This window comes from Felis catus, chromosome E1, assembly GCF_018350175.1.
Source record: "Felis catus isolate Fca126 chromosome E1, F.catus_Fca126_mat1.0, whole genome shotgun sequence".
Classification (NCBI taxonomy): domain Eukaryota; kingdom Metazoa; phylum Chordata; class Mammalia; order Carnivora; family Felidae; genus Felis; species Felis catus.
This window is the reverse complement of record NC_058381.1, coordinates 6,206,720-6,227,935: the sequence shown is the minus strand read 5'-3', so window position 1 is coordinate 6,227,935 and position 21,216 is coordinate 6,206,720. Positions and strand designations below refer to the sequence as shown.

The window sequence follows — 21,216 nt, the reverse complement described above, 5'->3', positions numbered from 1 at the left end:
CTCTCTCTCTGACCCTCCCCCGTTCATGCTCTGTCTCTCTCTGTCCCAAAAATAAATAAACGTTGAAAAAAAAATTAAAAAAAAAAAAAAGAATAAAGTCTCAAAATTCTTGGGTCTGACGTCCATGTGGAAAAGTGAGAGAAATAACATTATAAACCTAGAAGAAGTACAAGGTTAGAGGTAACCAAAATAAGAGCAGAAACAAATAGCAAAGAAAGCCAAAAAGTGATTTTCAAAATAATTAACTCAGTGGGGCACCTGATGGCTCAGTCGGTTAAGCGTCTGGCTTCAGCTCAGGTCATGATCTCGCAGTTTGTGAGTTTGAGCCCTGCATCGGGCTCTGTGCTGATGGCTCGGAGCCTGGAGCCTGCTCGGGATTCTGTGTCTCCCTCTCTCTCTGCCCCTCCCCTGCTCACGCTCTGTCTCTCTCTCTCTCAAAAATAAATAAACATTAAAAAAAATTTTTAAACAAAACAAAATAATTAACTCAGCAGACAAACCTCTGGAAAGACTTAACAAAAATAAAAAAAAAAGACGAGAAGAGCATCATGAAGGCAAAGAGGGAGTCAATAAAGCAGAGGTTAAAAAGGGAGAGGACAGTGTTAGTAATCAGATGCCAACCAACGTAGCAATATAGATAACATAGGAAAATCAACTTCCAGGAACAGACACAAAAAAGGATTCTTCCAAGTATATAAATCATCCTCTGAAGAAACTGACACCGTGATTAAAAATCTTCTCCCAAAGAAAACATCAAGCCAAGACAGGTTTACCGGCAAAGTCCTGAAAAGCTTTCAAGGAATAAAAATTGGGGCGATCTCTTCCAGGCAAGAGAAAAGAAACTCCAATTCATTCTACAAGGCAAATGTAACCTGATATAAAAAAAAGAAAAAGAAAAAATAAGTCTTACGAGAAAGGAAAGTTATAGGATCATATCACTCAGGATTATGGATCTGAGAATCTTAAACACCACCAAGCTGTGTTTATCCTAGTAACTAATGAATGGTTTACAGGATGGCTGAATATCAGGGAAACGTAAGCACAATCCCCACATGAAAAGATTAATTAGGAGGATTGCTAAGCGTGTCTACTGCAACATCCTCTCAGAGACAGAAGCCATGGGTACTTTCTTAGTGATAGTACCTGCCTGCTTCTGTCTACAGTGCCTAAGCTTTGGATACTCACCATTGACTGTGCGGTCAACTGAGTCTATATTGGCTTCTCTGTTTTTAGCAAATATGCCACAGATATACAAATCCAATTTTTCGCATGGCTCTGGGAAAACATCATCGAGGCTCGAGAGAATGAAACGCTATGTTCCACAAGTGTGAAAAAACTGGGATTGAAAGGCTTTTTTAACAGAAGAGTACCGACGCTGTAGGACAGGTATGAGGACTCTTCTCACTGGGCCATAAGGATGACTAGACTGACTTCAGATAACTCACAACCAAGGAAGGAAAGAGATAACCATAACTGAACATGATTAATGCTACACAGAGATATCACGAGAGAGAAAGAGAGAGAGGGAGGGAGAGAGAGAGAGAGAGAAGTGAAGCTCAGAGGACAGAATTGGGAAGGCTTCTGAGAGGGTGTATGATTGAATTCAGGTCTTTAATTCAGAGTAGGTAGGTGCTTTCAAAAGCAGGAAAAAAAAAAAAGAGTTCTGGACAGAAGGAACCAGCTTAGACAACAAGAAGGTACTGAAAAGCACAGGAGGTTTGGTGAACCATGAAAGTTTGTGAATGGCACAACCGATCTCTAAGGCAATCTGTCACCCAAGCCAGAAAACATCATTCGTCCAGGCCCCCTCCCCTACCTCCTTCTTTACCGCACACATCTGATGAGCCCATGGAGCTAATTCCACCCCCTACATTATCTCTTAAATCCTCTCCACCTCCCATTCCACTATTTTACCTTCCCCAACTTTTGCCTAGAATATTGTTTCTTAATCGGCCTTCAAACCTCCCCATTTCCAGCCTACATAGTCACTGAAATGATTTTCCAAAAGCACAGTCTGAGAGACAGAGACAGAATCCGAAGCAGGCTCCAAGCTCTGAGCTGTCAGCACAGAGCCTGACGTGGGGCTCGAACTCATGAACCGTGAGATCATGACCTTGCCTAAAATTCCCTATGGTTCTCCAGCATGTAAGAGAAAAAGTTCATCCTTGGCATGTGCAATTTCATGTACGATTATGACCCTGCCCATCTTTTCACACTCGTGCCCTACTCCTGACTTTTCCAGACTCTTCACTGGCTCTGAGATAGTGGGCAGATTACTAGCCACAGTGAGTCCGTTTCTTAATCTTTAACACGGAGATAATAGTTTCTACCCACGTGTTGAGGATTAAATAAAGCTATACATGGAAACACACATAAGCCCGGCCTTCATCCTGCATATCCCCAGGACTTATTAAAGAATTTTAAACAGAAGAATGACACAATTCAATCAGCACTTTACAAAGGCTGGGGCACCTGGGGGGCCTAGTCAGTTAAGCGTCCGACTTCGGCTCAGGTCATGATCTCGCAGTTCGTGAGTTCGAGCCATGTGTCGTGATCTGTGCTGACAGCTCAGAGCCCGGAGCCAGCTTCAGATTCTGTGTCTCCCTCTCTCTGACCCTCCCCTGTTCATGCTCTGTCTCTCCTTGTCTCAAAAATAAATTAAAAAAAAGTTTTAAAAAATTTTTTTAAATAAATAGACATCAAAAAAATTAAAAAATATGGGTGCCTGCGTGGCTCAGTCGATTAAGTGACCAACTCTTAGTTTCTGCTCAAGTCATGATCTCGTGGGTCGTGAGTTCAAAGCCCAGCATCAGACTCTGCAGTGCCAGAGCCTCTCTCTCTCTCTCTCTCTCTCTCTCTCTCTCTCTCTCTGCCCCTCCCCGGCTCTCGCTCTCTCTCAAATATAAATAAACATTTAAAAAAGAAAAGGAAAAAAAAAAGAGAGGTGAAGGGCAGTCATGGGGATAGATTGAAGGGGAACAAGCCCAGAGGTGAGGAAGACTGATTAGGAGGCAGAAACCCACAGTGAGAAATGAATGTGTCACATTGTCAATCAGAGTAGAGAGAAACAAAAGAAACTAGAGAAAATTATGGGATCCCACCAAAAGCACCTGGCTCCTACCCAGAAGAAGAAGGTGAAGAGAAAGAGGCCCCCAGAAGGCAAGTCTCACATATTCAAGGCAAGCCTTGACATATTCAGGAACAGAAGCTGATTCTAGCCAGTGCTTATGCTTTCTCTGCCCTCGGTTGAAACAACCCTCCACGCTTTGGAATTGGGTTGACCTTATAGAAACGGGCAGATGTGTTGGGACCCAGTCTTGCAAACAAAGAAATGAAGCTGCGAAATACCACCTGGGATCAAAAGCGAGCAGGAAGCGTGATGCTTCTAACCACACGCTGAAGGCATTTTTTCCAAGGAAATAAAAAATGTTCTCATCCGTGGCTCCGCGGACTGGACTCAATGTAGAGTTCGTAAGATAGGAAGGAATCATGTGCATGTAACGAATCTTGGCTTAAAACATTTTTTTAGCCATCCTATACACACACCTTCTTATTTGTTACGTTGTTGAATAGGAAACACATGATTTCTCCAGGAGACTCTCAACAAAGCGTCAAGAGACAGAGATGGTCTGCCTCTGCCCGGGCACTGCCTTACAAAAGCTACCGAGTTCTTGAAGACTGGTACCCGGCGTGTGGGACTATCTGCCTCACAGACTTGCATTCGCATTGAATATGTGCAGAAAAGCTAGGAAAACCCAGAAGTCCTGTTTTTCAGTGTTTCAGCAAATCAAAGGCTGATAGAAATCTGATTCCTTCTACATTATCCTTACTCAGTCGGGACTTCACACTATGCTCTACAGATTGATAATTTCAGATGGCAGAGTCACATCTTACATCGAAGAAGTAGAATACACTTTGGCAGACCCTCAGGAAAAGAACAAAACAAAAATAAAAACGCTAACGCAGACGTTGCGTTACCTCGTAATGATTTCAAGGTTTGAGACGAGAATTCTTGGATATTCGTTTATCGGAAAGATTTCCTGGATACTCGTTTATCTGAAAGAAATACATCAATTTAGTCCGTAGCAAATTCCCAGAAGGCACAAGGAGGCTGGTGGTTCGGACTAACGGTATTCCTTACGCGCGCAGTCTCACACCAGCTTTCCATCACACGCGCGTGTCTTAAGAGTGCACCCTAAGAAGTGAGTCTCTCGTGCTATTGGATTTTCCCTCAGCCGACTTCATGAGGTATTTTAAGGAGTTGACAAGTTCAAGACCAACAGTTCTTAGGTTCTCCATCCCTCACACCCCGAGTAATAGGTACAGATGCCATGCATGTGACTGGTGCATCCAGCCCTGGTCGAGAGCTGGAGACAGAAGTCACCTCTGGACCTCTGCGACAAGGCGGCCAGTGTTCCAGAACGCTTCCAAGCCCCTCTGGGTCCCGTTTCTATCCTCCCGCAGCTAAGACACATGGAGGGAACCAGTAAGCGAAAAGGCACTTTAATACTAACTAAAAGCCGTCACAATTTCCTCTCCTGCCAAATCCCCATTACCAGCGACTGCCACACGATGTCATCATGCTGATAGGGATATGAAGGCCTCTGTCCTGAATCCCGGGGGTGCTACACCTGACGCTGCCTTTGTATTGGCCACTAAGCCCCACTGAGCACCCCGCTCCAGAACCTCTGAGGTCAACTCATCCCCAAGACAAAGAAGCTGGCCTTGGTCAGGTTTACGAACAGAGTTGCCCCAGCTGGAGTTCCCTCTCCCTCTCAACTCCGGCCTGCTTCTTGGGTGACAGTTTTTTTGTTTTCTTAATTAATGTAGCATTTCCTACAGTACATGTCACAGACGTGGATTTGAATCTCAGCTCCCCTCCCTGCTGCTACCGGAGCCACAAGTTTGCTTCTCTCAGCCTTGTTTTTGCTTTTGTTTCCTCTCTTCTATCTGAGACGAGACACTACAAACTGACTTTGGAAGGCTACAGTCAGGATCAGAGGAGATGAACACATACAGGAGAGGCAGGTTGCTCACAGTCTATTTCCCATGACATTGTCTTGCACGGCTAGGGTCTGGACGCTCCGCGGGGTCTCCTTTCCCCTGGCAGCAAAGGCGTAGCCGGGGAGGCGATCTACGGCCATTCCCTGGAGAACGTTTGATACTCACCTACCGCAGCTGGTTCCAGAACGATACCTCCTGCATCTCAGATCAGGTTGGGAAACAGGCACAGGGGAAGAGTGAGGTGCTGAATCTGCACACGGTCAATGAGTCAGGATTTGGCCAATAGCCGAGAGGTGCTAATGTAACAGATACGTTCAGCGCTGGAGCTTTGAAGTTCTTCCCTCCCCCACTTTCTCAGGCTCCCAAGGCTTTCTGCTCAGCAACATCTATCCTCCCGCCCATAAACCTCTCAGGTCTGGCCTCCACAGGCCTTTGGCCCACAAACCTCCTCCCCACCCTTCTCTCTAAAGTAGCGGTGACCGCGATCTGAGCTGGTATCCAGTGCTCACCCAGCAGCGACGGCACCAGCGTGAGGCAGGCTGGGTTCTTGCGAGCTGTGTACCTCCACCGGACACAGGTTGAAGAACGGTACCCCTTTCCTTTAGCATCGAGAAAGCCAGGGCAGGTGAGGGCAACCAACAGAGGAGCAAACTGGAAAAAGAGACTGCATCACACCCACTCAACAGGTGCTTCACGAATACCTCTGTGGTTTCCAGAAGAGTGAGCAGAGAGAGAGAGAGAGAGAGAGAGAGAGAGAGCGCAACCACAAGAAGGGAGGAGGGGAAAAAAAAAAAAGGAGCCATAAACACTTCCAGAAGAAGGGAGTTTGTCCCAATGTGAAATGCACAGATAATTTAATGGAATTTACTTGATTTTTCCCCTCTCAGGGTCTGACTTCAGAAAATCAAATTACAAAGTCATCATCACAGCCTAGATTTATTACAACTGACCTGCAGGCAAAGGGTAGAACTATTACATAAACACTTCGATTCCATGTATATATCTTAAATAGAGGAGGAATTCAAACAAGAATACAGGATAAAATATTCCAAAGCTCCAAGAAGCAATTATGTTACTGAGCTCCATTTTTACAGACAAATAAGGCAATATCCCTGCACATTAGCTTTTTGATAATTTTTATACATTTTTTTTCTATGGTACAAGAGAAAAATAACCAGAGCTCACAATGTACAGTCCTTACACTATTTTCACAGTTTGTGAACACTATACACCCTTTTGTTTTAATAAAGATACATTGTAATAAACTCCTTGCCCTTAAGTTTATAGTTTATAATAATCTATGATTAATACACTAAAATTGCCTTTTTATGTGGTTGTCCACACAACAGAACGGTCAGATTAGCTCCTGGACAGTCAGAATTGCTTTGATCTCCATGTGTCTAATGGCAAAGTGACCCTACGCTGAGCCAGACGGGAAGTTGACAGCAGAGAAACAGATTCCTCTTGAGTCGCCGGGGGCAACGGAGGATGATGGCTTGGTGCGGTCGAAGGAAGACGTGCAACGACGCCTCCGTTCAGAGCACTGGGAAGTCTAAGGTTTGGGGAGCCAGGGAGGGGGGAGAAAAACAAGGAGACTGGGCAGGCGGACCAAAGTGAGAAATCATTTCTGAATTCTGAAAATGGACAGGGACGTAACCTTAAACAGCACCGTCTCCCCTCTATCGTTCTATACCGTTTGCGACGGCCACCCTGGGAGGAGACACGTCGACACCTGCCACCGCCTGGTTCCTGGATGGCACTGTGTGCCTCTCGGCCCACGGCCGTTTCCTACCCAGTGTGCCTGAGCCACTCCCAAGGGCTGCTTGACTGTTACACGGAACCCAACGCTCGGTGCCGGGGAGGCCTGAGCGAAACCTAGGGAAGACCCGGCTAAGGGGTAAGTGAGGCAGCATGGCAAAAGAGAGCAGATTCTAGGGGTGGTTTTGGGCTTTGGGGTTTTGTGGGTTTTTGGTTGCTGTTGTTGTCGTCGTCTTTTTTTTTTTTTTTTTTTATAGAATTCCAATTCCAAGAAACGACAGTGACCTGTGCCAGAGACTCTCATGGGTGACGAGCTTCTCTAAAGACTGCCATTTCAGACCCTCATTTGGTCAAATGTGTCTCTAGAAGATGCTTCCTCATCACCTACCACATCAGTGGGGCCCCACGCTCCTCAGCCTTTTACACGTTAGAGTGCAGGAGGGATTTGGGGCTAGATATCCCGGATGATTAAAAATGGTTTTGAAATGGAGGGGTGGGGGGTAAAAGGCAAAATACTGGACTGAGCAAAAGTCAGTTAGCGGCAACAGACCACATGGGCAGGGGGAGGGATCCAGAAACCGAAGATGTGGGCCAGTGCGGGCAGACGACTGAGGTTTGGTCTCGTGCTGCCTGTAAGCAATCTCTACGTCATCAGTCAAGGCACATCGCTTCTATAGCTACTTCTCCCTGTGAGTGAGTTATGATGGCTAAAGTATCAGGCTTGGGACCCAGGGGAAATACAGGGTGCTGTAAGTTGTTCCAGATCGGATGCTAGAATTGGAAACACCCGTAAACTTGGCCCTCAGCACGTTTTTCTTCTTTCAGTCCTGGTGGTTTGTGGCAGACGGAATATCAAGTTGGCAGGACACCGAACTTTGAGAAAGAAAATTCTTAGGGGCAGCACCTTCTGTGACAAGTGGCAGACTCCTGAGTCTTCCCGATGAAGAGAAGGACTAGTCAAGGAGAAAAGAACACGTTCTGTCCTGTCTCCGTATTTCAGGGTTCACCTCTTTGAACGCAACACGGTTTTTGGTAAAGAGAAACTCGTTCTAATTTAACGTGATATTTCAAACAGGAAATTTGGCTGAGCACATCGATCCCCGAACATCGACCGTGACGGTGAAGCAACAGAGTATCAAATCAGTAAATCTATTGCACTTGGTGAAGAGAGAAAATTAAAATTCCTCCTTTGTCTCCCAGCTCCAGAAGGCAATGCGTCTCGTTGGCTGTGCAAACCCTTCTCGCTCAAGCCCGAGTCTCTGTGTTCAGACGTCGTACATCCATCACCGTGCGCTCCCAGTTTCTGGAAGTCTGACAAAACACCATTCCAGTGGCTGCGTCTCCAGGTTTCGAGTCTAGAAATGAAGTTAAGATGTGATCTGATCACAGTCAATAAATTGATCGTACTGACTTCCACATGTCACGGACATGTCCGTCACAAAAGAGCGGGGTGAGGTCTCTCTGACCAGCACGAACACTGTGTGATCGATCGGGTATCACGGGGATGCATGTCTAGGTGACAGGAGCATACACACAAGATGGAAACGAACACCAATCTCACTGCACGTGGTGTCTGGGCAAGCAATAAAAACACTGCGATGCGGGATGAAAATTCTTTACGTCTTGCCTCCTCTCAGCCCTTTTTCCTAGAGTCTGACGCAGCGGCGAGGTCAGTCGACGTACATGGGGGAGCTGGGAGTGGCTGGCATTTGATCCAGGATTTTACAAACGTAGCATGCGACCTCTACGGTACGTTCTTCATACATCAAAATAAAGGGATGTTTCTGCACGAAAAAAGAAAAGATGATCAAAGTTCGTAGGGGGAGCCCACACTGAGCTTTTCCCAATTTCGATACGGCACGGGACGGAAGGCTCCCACCCCATAATGGCCGTGAAATACGGCCACGCTCGTTCCGAGAGACCGGTTAGTGGGTGTGGGCAAGCCCGATCTGGAAGAGCCATCCTGGCAGTGAGGTCAGGAGGCTTCTCTGCACACCGGGGAGGATTTGTTAGGCAGACAGCAGGAGAGCTGCTCCTCGGCCCCAAACACAGCTGGAGGCCCTGCCACCATCTGAGAGCCAGGAAGAGCCACACGAGTATGGCTTGCCACTCCCCGTGGGACACAGGCATAAGCTTCAACCTCCCATATCCCCCATGTGCAGAAGGATCTCAGAGAAGAGGCTGTTCCAGTGCTCCAGACCCTGCTCTGAAAGAGGCTCGACAGAATCCCATCCTGCGAACTTCTGCCCCCGTCCCCTCCGAAGCCACCAGCCCCGTATCTGCGTCACAAGCCCACCCTTTCGCACGCCATCTCTACCAGTGTTTTTCTTTCATGGCTTCTCTAAGTACGTGGGCTGGATATCTTCGGAGTCCCTGCTGGCACAGACCAGAAGTTTGACCTAACACCCTGGACAGCTAGGCAAGGGCGTCTTTGCTTCAACTATCACCACATTATTGATTAGGTCCCAGCATTTTGTTCACTGCCAGGACCGGAGCCATTCCAGCGCTGCTTAAAACAACCAAGTCCCAGGGATGGGTGAGCTTTTGAAGAAATGGGAATTTGCTGTATGATGTAAATTTGCATTGAGAGAGTTTAATACAGAATAATTTTGAATAATTTTGTAGGGGCAGCTTGGTGGCTCGGTCGGTTAAGCGTCCGACTTCAGCTCAGGTCATGAGCTCATGGTTTGTGGGTTCGAGCCCCGCGTTGGGCTGTGTGCTGACAGCTGACTCTGGAGCCTGCTTCGGATTCTGTGTCTCCCTCTCTCTGCCCCTCCCCTGCTCACGCTCTGTCTCTGTCTCAAAAATAAATAAAACATTAAAAAAATTTTTTTAATTACTTAAAAAAAAAAACAAAACTTTGTTACACACACACAGGCCAGGCAGTGGACGGTGGCTCCTGAAATGAATGTTAAAATTCTGGGGGGTAATTTTTATGACATGTCAAGGCCAAATTTTTCCATGAGAATCTAGCCAAAAATTAGGAGGAAAATGTAACTTCAAATTTTCTCTTTCCAAATACTGGTTTCAAACATTATTAAAAAAAAAAAAAAAAACACTCAATGGTGGGGTGGGGGGTGGCGGTGGGGGTACCTGGGTAGTGGAATTGGTTAAGCATCCGACTCCTGATTTTGGCTCAGGTCATGATCTGGCGTTTGTGAGTTTGAGCCCGGCATCAGGCTCCACGCTGACAATGGGGAGCCTGCTTAGGATTCTCTCTCTCTCTCTCTCTCTCTCTCTCTCTCTCTCTCTCTCTGCCCCTCCCCTGCTTATACTCTCTCTCAAAAATAAACATTAGAAAAAATAAAATTATTAAAAACATAATAATAAAATACTCAATTAGGTCAGGCTATTTGTTGAGAACACAGGAGACCATTACTTGCTAAGAGCATTTGGGCAAGGAAATAACTAAAATTCCCAAGGTCTCATACAAATAACTAAAATTCCCAAGGTCTCATACTTACCAGAAGTTCTTTATACTTTGGCCTTTTGGATTCATCCTTCGTAAGGCTAAAATAACAGAAAAATACCATTATTAAAACGGAAACACAGTTACCCAAGTGCTTTTCTTTTCACAAGTGAAGTATCACAAAGAACCAAGCAGTTTTTTTCCTTCAGACACAAAAGGAACAAAGAGAACAACCTGCCAGATGTACGTACACACACACACACACTCTTAAACAATTTATAATCTAAGGATTTGTCCTCAGGATATTCAGTGTAGAAGCATTAGTGGAAAACAAGAAACAAGTTAACTACTGCTTACAGATTACAGCACAGCTGCGAATACTAGGAATAAATGTACGAATGTGTGTATAAAATTGTGTGTATGCACGTGTTTTCTAAATACAGACACTAGTATTTATACTGACACCACCTGAGAGAAACCAGAAGTCTGGGAAGTAAACTATATACAAATTTTATCAATTTATCCTTAGATTTTTTTTTTTTTAATTTTTGCGCTCTGTATTTCAATCCTGCGTCCTTTGGTCCAAACGTGGAGAGCACCACCGCCTTACTAAGGACTATATTGATATAATAAAACACTCTGCCCTGATATTTTTGCCTTGAATCCTACCTTGTCTAATTAATGTGGCCAGAGGTATTTTCATGTTGTTTATATTTACCATATTGGTCTGGGACCATGTATCTTAATCACCCCTCTCTTCCAATCTCAATTAAATTCTTTTTTTTTTTTTACTCGCAAAAGTTAATTAACACTGACAACATAGTTCATCTATTTCTTTTTTCTAATTAATTGGTTTTTATTTATTTTGAGAAAGAGAGAGAGAGAGCAAGGGAGGGGCTAGAGAGGGAATCCCAAGCAGGCTCCGCACCATCAGCATGGAGCCTGACGTGGGCTTTGAACCCACGAACCGTGGGATCATAACCTGAGCTGAAACTAAGAGTCAGGCCTTTAACCGACTGAGCCCCCTCACCTGTTTCCAAACTCAGCGCGGTTTTCTGTGTTCCATACCTTCTGGGCGGGATGTGGTGCTGTGCTATGGCGACTGTACCTACGCCGAGTTGCAGTATGAAAGCATTCTCCTGGCAGACAACCCTCAGCGGCCAGCCTCTTCGGGATGACCTTGGCCGAAGAGACCCACCTTAGCCTCCCTGGGGCAGCCTGAGCTCATGACTGCTCCACAGAGGGGCAGGGAAATCAAGACCCTCACGCACGTCAGGCCAACCCTGGAGGGTCATCCCAGTGGTACGCCTTGCCTGTAGAGGTCTTTGTGAAGATCGCACTGCAGGCCAACTTCCCTCCGCTCCTCTAGCTGTTGATGGCAAGGTCACTGCCATCTCATCCGCTTCCCACACACTGATCTCTGCCTCAAAAGCCTGGCTTCTGGGACGCCTGGGTGGGCTCAGTTGGTTAAGCATCTGACCTTGGCTCAGGTCACGATCTCACAGTTCGTGGGTTTGAGCCCCACATCAGGCTCTGGAGGACAGTGCAGAGAACTGCTTGGGATTCTCTCTCTCCGTCCTCTCTCTCTCTACTCCTCCCCAAGTCACGCTTTCTCTCACTTTCAAAATAAATAAACTTAAAAAAAAGAGAAAAGCCTGCCTTCCAGGGAACCAAGCTGCAACACCCTTCTGGGTTCACTCTCCTTCTGGGCCAAGTATATCTTTTCAAACAATCTATGAATGGTAAACTCTTACTCTTTCCATTCCTGGAAAAATCTGTATTTCCTCCTTATTTTGAATTATAATGGAGTGCCGACGTATAAAGCTTTAGGACAAGGCTAACAATTCTTTTTCCTCCGTGGAAAGAAGGAGCTACGGCTCGTTTTCTGGCAATTACTGTGGCTCATCGCAAGGTGGCTGTCGGTCTAATTGATTACACCTTCCCAGACAGTCTACATTCCTGCTAACTTCTACACTACCGTTCTCCGCTCGTCCTTCAGGGCATTTAGATACACATTTAGATACCTTTGTGTCTCCCACACGGCACAGAGATTTGATTCCAAGCTGAGAACATCAAGTCTCAAATGCTTCGCCACATGATCTCCAATACTGCTTCTCCCACTTCCAGAATTATGTTTCGCCACGTTCGCTACATGTATCTTACCAGTTCCCTTTCTGTTCCCCCTGGTGCTCAACCACTCTTTCACGCAGTTGAATCTGTGTCATGTTGGGAAATCCCTGTGGCCTATCTGCCAACTTCCCCAGTTCTATCCCCAGTTTCCGGCCTAGAGTACATCAAATATGCGGTCTTTTGTATCGACGGCTAAGTTTTTTTCATTTCTAAATCTCTGCATCAGTTTTCATAGCCAACTGTTCATCATTTCTGTTTTACTTCTTTCTCAGCTTTCTAAAATTTTTTTTTAAGGCTTCTTTATTTTTGAGAGAGACAGAGAGTGAGAGAAAGGCAGAGCACAAGCAGGGGAGGGGGAGAGGGAGACACAGAATCCTGAGGAGGCTCCAGGCTCCAAGCTGTCCGCACAGAGCCTGACACGGGCCCCGAACCCATGAACCACGAGATCACGACCTGAGCTGAAGTCAGACGCTTAACTGACTGAGCCCCTCAGGAGCCCCACTTCTTTCTCAGTTTTATTTTTTTTTTAATTTTTTTTTTCAACGTTTATTTATTTTTGGGACAGAGAGAGACAGAGCATGAACGGGGGAGGGGCAGAGAGAGAGGGAGACACAGAATCGGAAACAGGCTCCAGGCTCTGAACCATCAGCCCAGAGCCTGACGCGGGGCTCGAACTCACAGACCGCGAGATCATGACCTGGCTGAAGTCGGACGCTTAACCGACTGCGCCACCCAGGCGCCCCATTCTTTCTCAGTTTTAATCGAACTTACACCCTCATTTCCTCAGACAGCCTAAATATACTTATTTTATTTTGAACTGTATTTTGGACTAGTCCACAAGCTCAGCTTGATTTAAAGTAAATTCATGTTTTGTTTTATTAGTTGATTTTTTTTTTTTTTTTTTTTTTAGCATCAGACTCCATGCATTTTGGAATTCTGGCTTGCACGGTGCACACGCTTATGCATGCATTTGTTCCGCAGATCTCAGAGTGCCTGGCGGGTACTACAACCCGAAGCAGGAGCTAGAGCTAGATAGAGCCATTTCACCGCTGTTGCTCCTTTTTGGGTCCACCGCTACAGAACAAGGTCCCCCAACGGCTCTTTCAAGTTCCAGCCCCCTGCTGATATTAGGATTATTATAGATCCAGTCCTCTGGTTACACAAACAGTATCTATGCCCTTGCCATTCTGTGTCCCTGCAGCACGCGGTGGCCCAGGCAGTGACTGACAGGGGCATGTTTTCACTCCCCAGATCCTGATTTCTAGGCAGAGCCCAATTCCTGTGGATCCCTGTCCGGAAAAGAGCACTTGTCGACCCCTGATCGTGCAGGAAGTGATGTCCTGGGCAGAGCAAGGCCAAGGCTTCAGACCTCCAGAGCATTTCCATCACATCGGTCATCCACACAGATGTTTACTTCGTAAAGCTGCCACAATCTTAGGTTTTTGATTTTTCCATGTCAACTACTGTAGCAAAAAGCTGCACCAACGTATAAACTCATGATGCCATCTGAGTAGAAATGTTTAACCAAGTTCTTATTAACACTGACGATCTTCTGTTTCAGAATTACTACTGCCATTAGTTTGGTCCCACTTATCCCGTGAAACCCAACCAGTTAAACCCCACGCATCCAATAAGGTTGAGTCACTTGTCAAATTAACGTCAATGAAATAAAATTTTAAAGTTTACCTCCTGAGCCACACTTGGAGTGCTATGGCCACCACAGTGGACAGGGCAGGTTACAAAACGTTCCCATCATTTCAAAAGTTCAGCTGACAGCTTCAGACCCACTTTTCAGTTTACTGATCTCTCTTCAATCACACCCAATCTGTCTATTCCAGCCACTGAATTTGTAATGTATGCTTTTTATCTCTGGACGTTCCCTGTTGTTCTTCGTAGATTCGTGTTCCTTGCTTTTTTTTTATTTCTGAGCTTTTTCATTTTTCTTTAAATGTATGAGAAGACTTTTTCTAATTGTCCTAATATCTCAAGTCGTCGGATCTATCCCTGCCATCGGTTGTTTCTACTAATTCTCGTTCCTTGTGCTTGGGAGTGAGTGTTGGCATTTCTTCTGAACTCACACTGCACTCGACTTTTTCCTGGGGAATTCTGGGGCCCTGGCTTGAAGGACCTGGTCTTGCTCCTGCCGAACAACTAGTCTTTCTGATCAGTAGCCTCTTGGAATCCTTACCTCCCATAATTTATTGAAGTCACTTTTTCTTCACCTGAAGTACAGTTGACACACACTGTTACATTAGTTTCAGGCGTACGACACAGCGATTCAACAAGTCTGTGCGTCAGGCTGTGCTCCCACTGGTCACCATGCGACGCCATTGCAATGTCACTGACCACGTTCCCCACGCTGTGCCTCTTATCCTCATGACTTACTCATCGCACAACTGGAAGCCTGGCCCTCCTTCCCCCCTCCACCCCTTTCACTCCTCCCCTGCCCTCCTCCCCTCTGGTGACCATCAATTCTCAGTTTTCCCGGGTCTGTTTCTGCTGTTTGTTTGTTTATTCATTTGTTTTGTTTTTTCGGATCCCGCGCATAAGTGAAATCATGGCATCTTTCTCTGATTCCTTTCGTTTAGCATAATATCCTCTAGCTCCATCCATGTTGTAACAGATGACAAGATTTTCTTTTTTTATGGCTGAGTAGTATTTCATTACACTCAGGCACGCGCACACCCACCCTACCCCACATCTTTATCTGTTCAACCGTGGATGGATACAGGCTGCTTCCATATCTTGGCTATTATTTAAAAATGCTGCAGTAAACACAGCGGTGCATACATTATTTCTGAATTCATGTTTTCATTTTCTTCGGCTAAATACCCAGTAATCGAACCACTGGATTGTATGATGTTTCTACTTTTAATTTTTTCAAGACCATCTATACTGTTTTCCACAATGGCTGCACCAATTTGCATTCCCACCAACACTGCGTGAGGGTTCCTTTCTCTCCACCCCCTTGCCAGCACTTGATATTTCTAGGCTTTTTAATTCTAGCCATTCTGACAGGTATGAGGTGATACCTCATTGTGGTTTTGATTTGCATCAATTGTCATTTCCCTGACAATGAGTGACACTGGACTTCTTTTCATGTGTCTGTTAGCCATCTGGATGTCTTCTTTGGAAACATGTCTATGCAGGTCCTCTGCCCATTTTTTAATGGTATTATTTACAGTTTTTTGGTGTTGAGTTGTACGAGTTCTTTACATATTTTGGATATTAACCCCTTACTAGAGATCTTACCTCCCGTAATTTCTGATTCCACGTAGTTTTAGAACTCTGTGAACTCCATGGCGTTGTTCTAATGCCGCTACATTTTAAAAGATACCATGAAACGTTTAACCAGTATTTTAGTAGTTTTGGTGCAATTACTGTCCTGGATCGAATGCACCCTAATAATCTAAAGTGGTCTCACCCATCATAACACTCGTCAGGTACTGCTCTGATTCTATGTCTTTCTACACTGGTGTGAACATTAATGTGTGCCTGTGTTTTCAACGAAAGCTTGTCAAGTTTTCTCTCTGAATGCAAAAAACAACAACAAAATCTTACAACATCCCTAGATGGCTTTTTTTTCCCCTCCCCTCCGAGTTAATTTGGTCTGGTACTTTAATTTAGGGACTCAAGGTTTTCTTCAAGTGAAGATAATTTTTATTTTAATTCTCTCTCTACTATAATCAGTTAAGTGGGGTCTCCTGGATTTTGTTCTCCAGGACTCCTATCGTGTGTCTCCTGTTCGTCTTTCTTACCCCTCTTGTCTGCAGGATTCACTCAAGGGTGTTTCCTGCTCTATAGATTCGGTCAACCGTGCAATACCCAATATGCTGTTTACCACCAGTTCCTCCTCTTCAATTCAGAAACCGTGTTTGTTCATTGAAAAACCTGTCCCGAATTCAAATTCGTCCATTCTGACCAGTTTTCGTCCCTGACTTCTTCACTGGCAAATTTTACAAGGGAGTGTTGGCTCCAATTTCGCAGGCTGATACGACGCTCATCTTCATTGGTGTTTCTTCACGCCCCCAGGGCATCAGTGCTCGTGGAGTGTGACGAGCTGACCCCGGTCACAGCCCTGGGTGACTGGGAGAAAGAGTAGAGGGCCATCTCTGGAGCACGGTCACCTTGCCAAGGGATGCGTTTCCTGGGTTGTTAGGACAGCTTCCGCTGTGCTCCCAGACTCTGACCAACACAAGTGTCCTCAGTAGGAGTTACTTCAGCAGAGCCTGAGCCAAGGAGAAGGCAGGGGTGAACACTGCCGAAGGAAGAGTCCTGGCCGTGCCTGGGTTCCAGCAGAGAATGCTCCCTCGAGACGTTTTTCGGATCGAGATAAGCTTCCTAACTGCCTGTCCCTCAAGCTGCCTCTTTTTCCGGGTCCTGCTGTGCCCAGCTGAGCAGTTCCTGTGCAGATCTCCTACCGTCCCCGTGGCGCTCTCCCTCTGTGCATGCAAACTCTGCCATCAGTTGGCCCATCCCTGAAGTCAGTCTCACCTGTGCTATTTCACAAGAACTCCTTGAGGACAGTGCAAGTAAAGGCTGGGTTTCCCTTTTAAAAATTCCATTAATGACTTAAGGGGCACCTGGGTGGCTCTGCCAGTTAAGTGTCTGACTCATGCTTTCGGGTCAGGTCATGATCTCATGGTTCATGGGATCGAGCCGTGCACTGGGCTCCGTGCTGACAGTGCTGAGCCTGCTTGGGATTCTGGGTCTCCCTCTCTCTCTGCCCCTCCCCCACTTGTGCACACTTTCTCTTTCTCTCAAAATAAATAGACTTCAACAAATCCGTTAATGATTTAAATAGGAAGTTAAAGCAGGGAGAATTTAAACTGTGAGCTGGCGTCATCATTTTGGTCCCTAAGTGCTTCTTCTTATTCCTTAAGTGAACTTTTTTTACATTTATTTATTTTGTTTATTTTTTAATTTATTTTTTTTATGTTTATTCATTTTTGAAAGACAGAGAGAGACAGAGCAATAGCAGGGGAGGGGCAGAGAGAGAGGGAGACGCAGAATCAGAAGCAGGTTCCAGGCTCCAAGCTGTCAGCACAGAGCCCGACGCGGGGCTCGAACCCATGAACTGTGAGATCATGACCTGGGCTGAAGTCGGACGCTCAACGGACTGAGCCACCCAGGCGCCCCCCCCTTAAGCGAACTTTTGATTGAAGCATACATTCAGGAAAACACACACGCCCTCAGCATGGAACAAAAATAAAGAATATCAATATTCTGATTCTATTACCTTTTATTCATTCTTGTCTGCCTTTTGAAATTCCACGTCAATGAAACCATACACGCTGTTTTACGTATTGCTTCTTTCGCTCAGCGCTGTTTGAGGTTTACCCGTGGCTGAGTGTAGCAACAGTCCAACCTCCGATGCTGTGTACCACTGTGCTAACAATGCTAGAACTTACTGTCCACTCTCCTGGGGATAAATGCTGTTCTTTTCCCTACATTTATTTATTTATTTTTGAGGGAGCAGAGAAGGGGCAGAGAGAGAGGGAGACAGAGAATCCCAGGCAGGCTATGCGCTGTCAGTGCAGAGCCTGATGTGGGGCTGGAACTCTCGGACCCTGAGATCACGACCTGGGCCGAAATCAAGAGTTGGCCACTTTACCAAGTGAGCCACCCAGGCGCTCCTTTCTGACTGGAGATTATTACAAATACGCCGTTCTGAACGTTCTTCCACACGTCCTTTAGCGTGCCTCTGTCTCTGCTTTCGCTGGGCATCCACTTGGGACAGAATTGCTGGAGCATAACGTAGGCACCAGCTGTATTCCACCGGCTGTATGAGATACTGCCAATCTCCCAATGACACTGCACCACGTACAGTCTTACAGCTACTGCACGGGACTTCCAGGGGCTTCCAGACCCTCCTGTACCATCAGCCTTTTAAACTGTAGTCAATTCTGGCGACGGTAATGGTATTTCATCGTAGGATTTCATTTGAGTTCCCCTGATGTCCCATCACACCCGAGGAGCACCCTTTCATATGCTGACAGAGCACCCGAATATCATCTTTTTAAGCACCTTTTCATGTATCTGGCCATTTTCGGTTGTCACTTTCATAGTGCAAGTGTTCTATACTCATAGGTACTCTCTACGTATTCTGATTGAAAGTCCTGTATCGAGTGTCTGTACGGCAAGGAGACCGCATGGGAGGGCATTTCATTCAGTGGTGTCTCCTCATCAAAAGACGTTCTCAGTTTTAATGAAATTGAATTTTATCAATCTCTTCTTTTACGCTTAGCAGCTTTCTGTGTGCTGTTGGGAGAAATCTTAATCTACCCAAAGACCGTGAGACTGTGTTCCCATATCTCCTATATGCTTTTAACTCACACAACTGAAGAAACTCAGTTTGGCAGAAAAACAGCTCTAGGGGAGTACTGAGAAATGTGGCCAGGGCCATAAACCAGGTCCAGGTCATAATGGGTTTTGAGGGGCCCCTGGGTGGCTCAGTCAGTTAAGCGTCCAACTCTTGATCTTGGCTCAGATCATGATCTCACGGTTCATGAGTGTGAGCCCCTCATCAGGCTCTGTGCTGACAGCTGGAACCCTACTTGGAATTCTCTCTTTCCCTCCCCCTCTCTCTGCCCCTCCCCAACTCATGCTCTCTCTTGCTCTCTCTCTCTCTCTCTCTCCCTCCCTCCCTCAAAATAAACAACAACAACAAAAAGTTTTTTTAAAATAATAATGTGTTTTGAAAGCCATGTTAATTTAGTCTTTATTTTAAGGGCCAGGGTAAGCCTCTAGACCAGTACTCTCTAATCTTTTATTCATTACTGCCCTACCTTCCTGTGAAATTTCAATTCCGCCAATCTGCAGACGTTCTGTAGCAGCCCTTTGGAGGGCTGCAGACCATTACGCTATCCAAGAGGTTTTCCTCTCCAGAATAAATTTCTGCCCCCTTAGGGGTGATAGCACGCTGTTAAAAATGCATGCTCTAGGCAGTTTTAAACAAAAAGAAACATGATCAGACGTACATCAATAAAAATACAACTCTGACAAAAAGGAGAATGGTTTGGCACAAAACGGCACTGGATCACGAGGAAACCAATCGGAAACCTGAATGATCCAGGTTAGCGAGGACAGAAAATGCCCAGGAACAGTGGAAGGGAGGATGGGCAAACGCAGAGAGCTGATAGGAGCAGGTCATAAAAACAGATGTACTTCAGCTACGGCCCCTGATGATCTGGAATGAGATGGATCCATGGACCTACTCAGGGAAAACAATGGAACACTGATGCCTATAACCATTATCTACAGGGGAGAACTGGCAACAAGAGACACAGAAATTTAAAAAAATATACAAGTACTACACATAGGTGCAACAAAACCAGTCAAGAGATCAAGGGCCTGGGCGCCTGGGTGGCTCAGTCAGTTGAGCGTCTGACTCTTGATTTCGGCTCAGGTCATGATCCCAGGGTCGTAGGATCAAGCCCCACATCAAACTCTGGGCTGACAGTGTGGAGCCTGCTTGGGATTCTCTCTCTCTCCCTCTCTCTGCCCTTCCCCTGCACGCACACACACTTTCTCTCTTAAAGTAAATAAATAAATACTTTAAAAAAGACCAGACCAGGGGCTCCTGAGTGGCTCTGTCGGTTGAGTGTCCGACTTCGGCTCAAGTCATGATCTCACAGTTTGTGAGTTTGAGCCCCACGTCAGGCTCTGCGCTCACAGCTCGGAGCCTGGAGCCTGCTTCGGATTCTGTCTCCCTCTCTCTGCCCCTCTCCCTCTCTCTCTCTCTCTCTCTCTCTCTCTCTCTCTCTCTCTCAAAAATGCATAAACATTAAAAATTTTTAAAAATAAAGGGGGTGCCTGGGTGGCTCATTCGGTTAAGCGTCCGACTTCGGCTCAGGTCATGATCTTGCAGTCTGTGGGTTCGAGCCCCGCATCGGGCTCTGTGCTGACAGCTCAGAGCCTGGAGCCCGTTTCAGATTCTGTGTCTCCCTCTCTCTCTGACCCTCCCCTGTTCATGCTCTGTCTCTCTCTGTCTCAAAAATAAACATTAAAAAAAATTAAAATAAAATTTAAAAAATAATTTAAAAAATAAAACAAAGAGATCGAGGGATTAAACAACTCTTAATTATTTTAGAAATTATGCTCTTTGACTCACACAGATTACTTTAACCAAATTACTTCATTAAAATGGAATATATAAAATTATCACATGCAATTATATAAACTGTATAGGTGTTTGCAAACTGGTAAAAATGGAAGAAGCAGGGACACCTGGGTGGTTCATCTGGTTAAGCATCTGACTCTTGATTTCAGCTCAGGTCATGATCTCACAGGTTCGTGGGATCGAGCCCCATGTTGGGCTCTGTGCTAACCGTGCAGAGCCTGCTCGGGATTCTCTCTCTTTCTCTGTCTCTCCCCTCTCCCCCGCTTGCACAAACTCACTCTCTCTTTCTCTCTCTCTCAAAATAAATATATAAGCTTAAAAAAGATAAAAAAGGAAAAAGCAGCCAATCTGAGTCATGCTAAAGGTCCTCTTCCGCCTAGAAAACCCTGAGGTATCCGTCACCCCCTGGGAAACCATTGCAAAAGGAGAATTTCATTACAAAAGATGAAAGGGACTTAAAAACTAGAGTCTAACAAATATTTTCTAATTATTCAAAAAGAGGGCAATGCTGGACCATGAAATGGAAGTCTTACAGGGCCTAGAAAGAGGAGGGAGATAGCGTTCTTGGCAAGAAAAAAACTAGCAGAAAAAGGAAAGCATTTTCAAGAACGCTTTTTGCCCAGAAACGCATTATTTGAAATCATGTTGGATAAACAGAATAATCACCAAAAATATTCAAATGATAACAAAACAGGTGTCATTTAAAACACAGACTGAAACAGGGGCACCTGGGTGGCTCAGTCAGTTAAGCACCCGACTTCAGCTCAGGTCATGATCTCACAGTTCATGAGTT

General features: G+C 45.6%; 1 protein-coding gene across 3 annotated transcripts in view; it reads right to left on the bottom strand.

The window, feature by feature from the left end:
- Nucleotides 1-5,841: 5,841 nt before the first annotated feature.
- MAP2K4 (mitogen-activated protein kinase kinase 4) overlaps nt 5,842-21,216 on the bottom strand; it is a 139,947-nt gene continuing 124,572 nt past the window's right edge. For all 3 annotated transcript variants that reach the window (XM_023244457.2, XM_023244458.2, XM_045045142.1), the window contains 2 exons: nt 10,227-10,272; nt 5,842-8,546 (listed from right to left, as the gene is read on the bottom strand). In XM_023244457.2, coding sequence (XP_023100225.1) covers nt 8,433-8,546; nt 10,227-10,272 — 160 coding nt within the window. In that variant the 3' untranslated portion in view covers nt 5,842-8,432. The remainder of the gene's footprint in view (nt 8,547-10,226; nt 10,273-21,216) is intronic.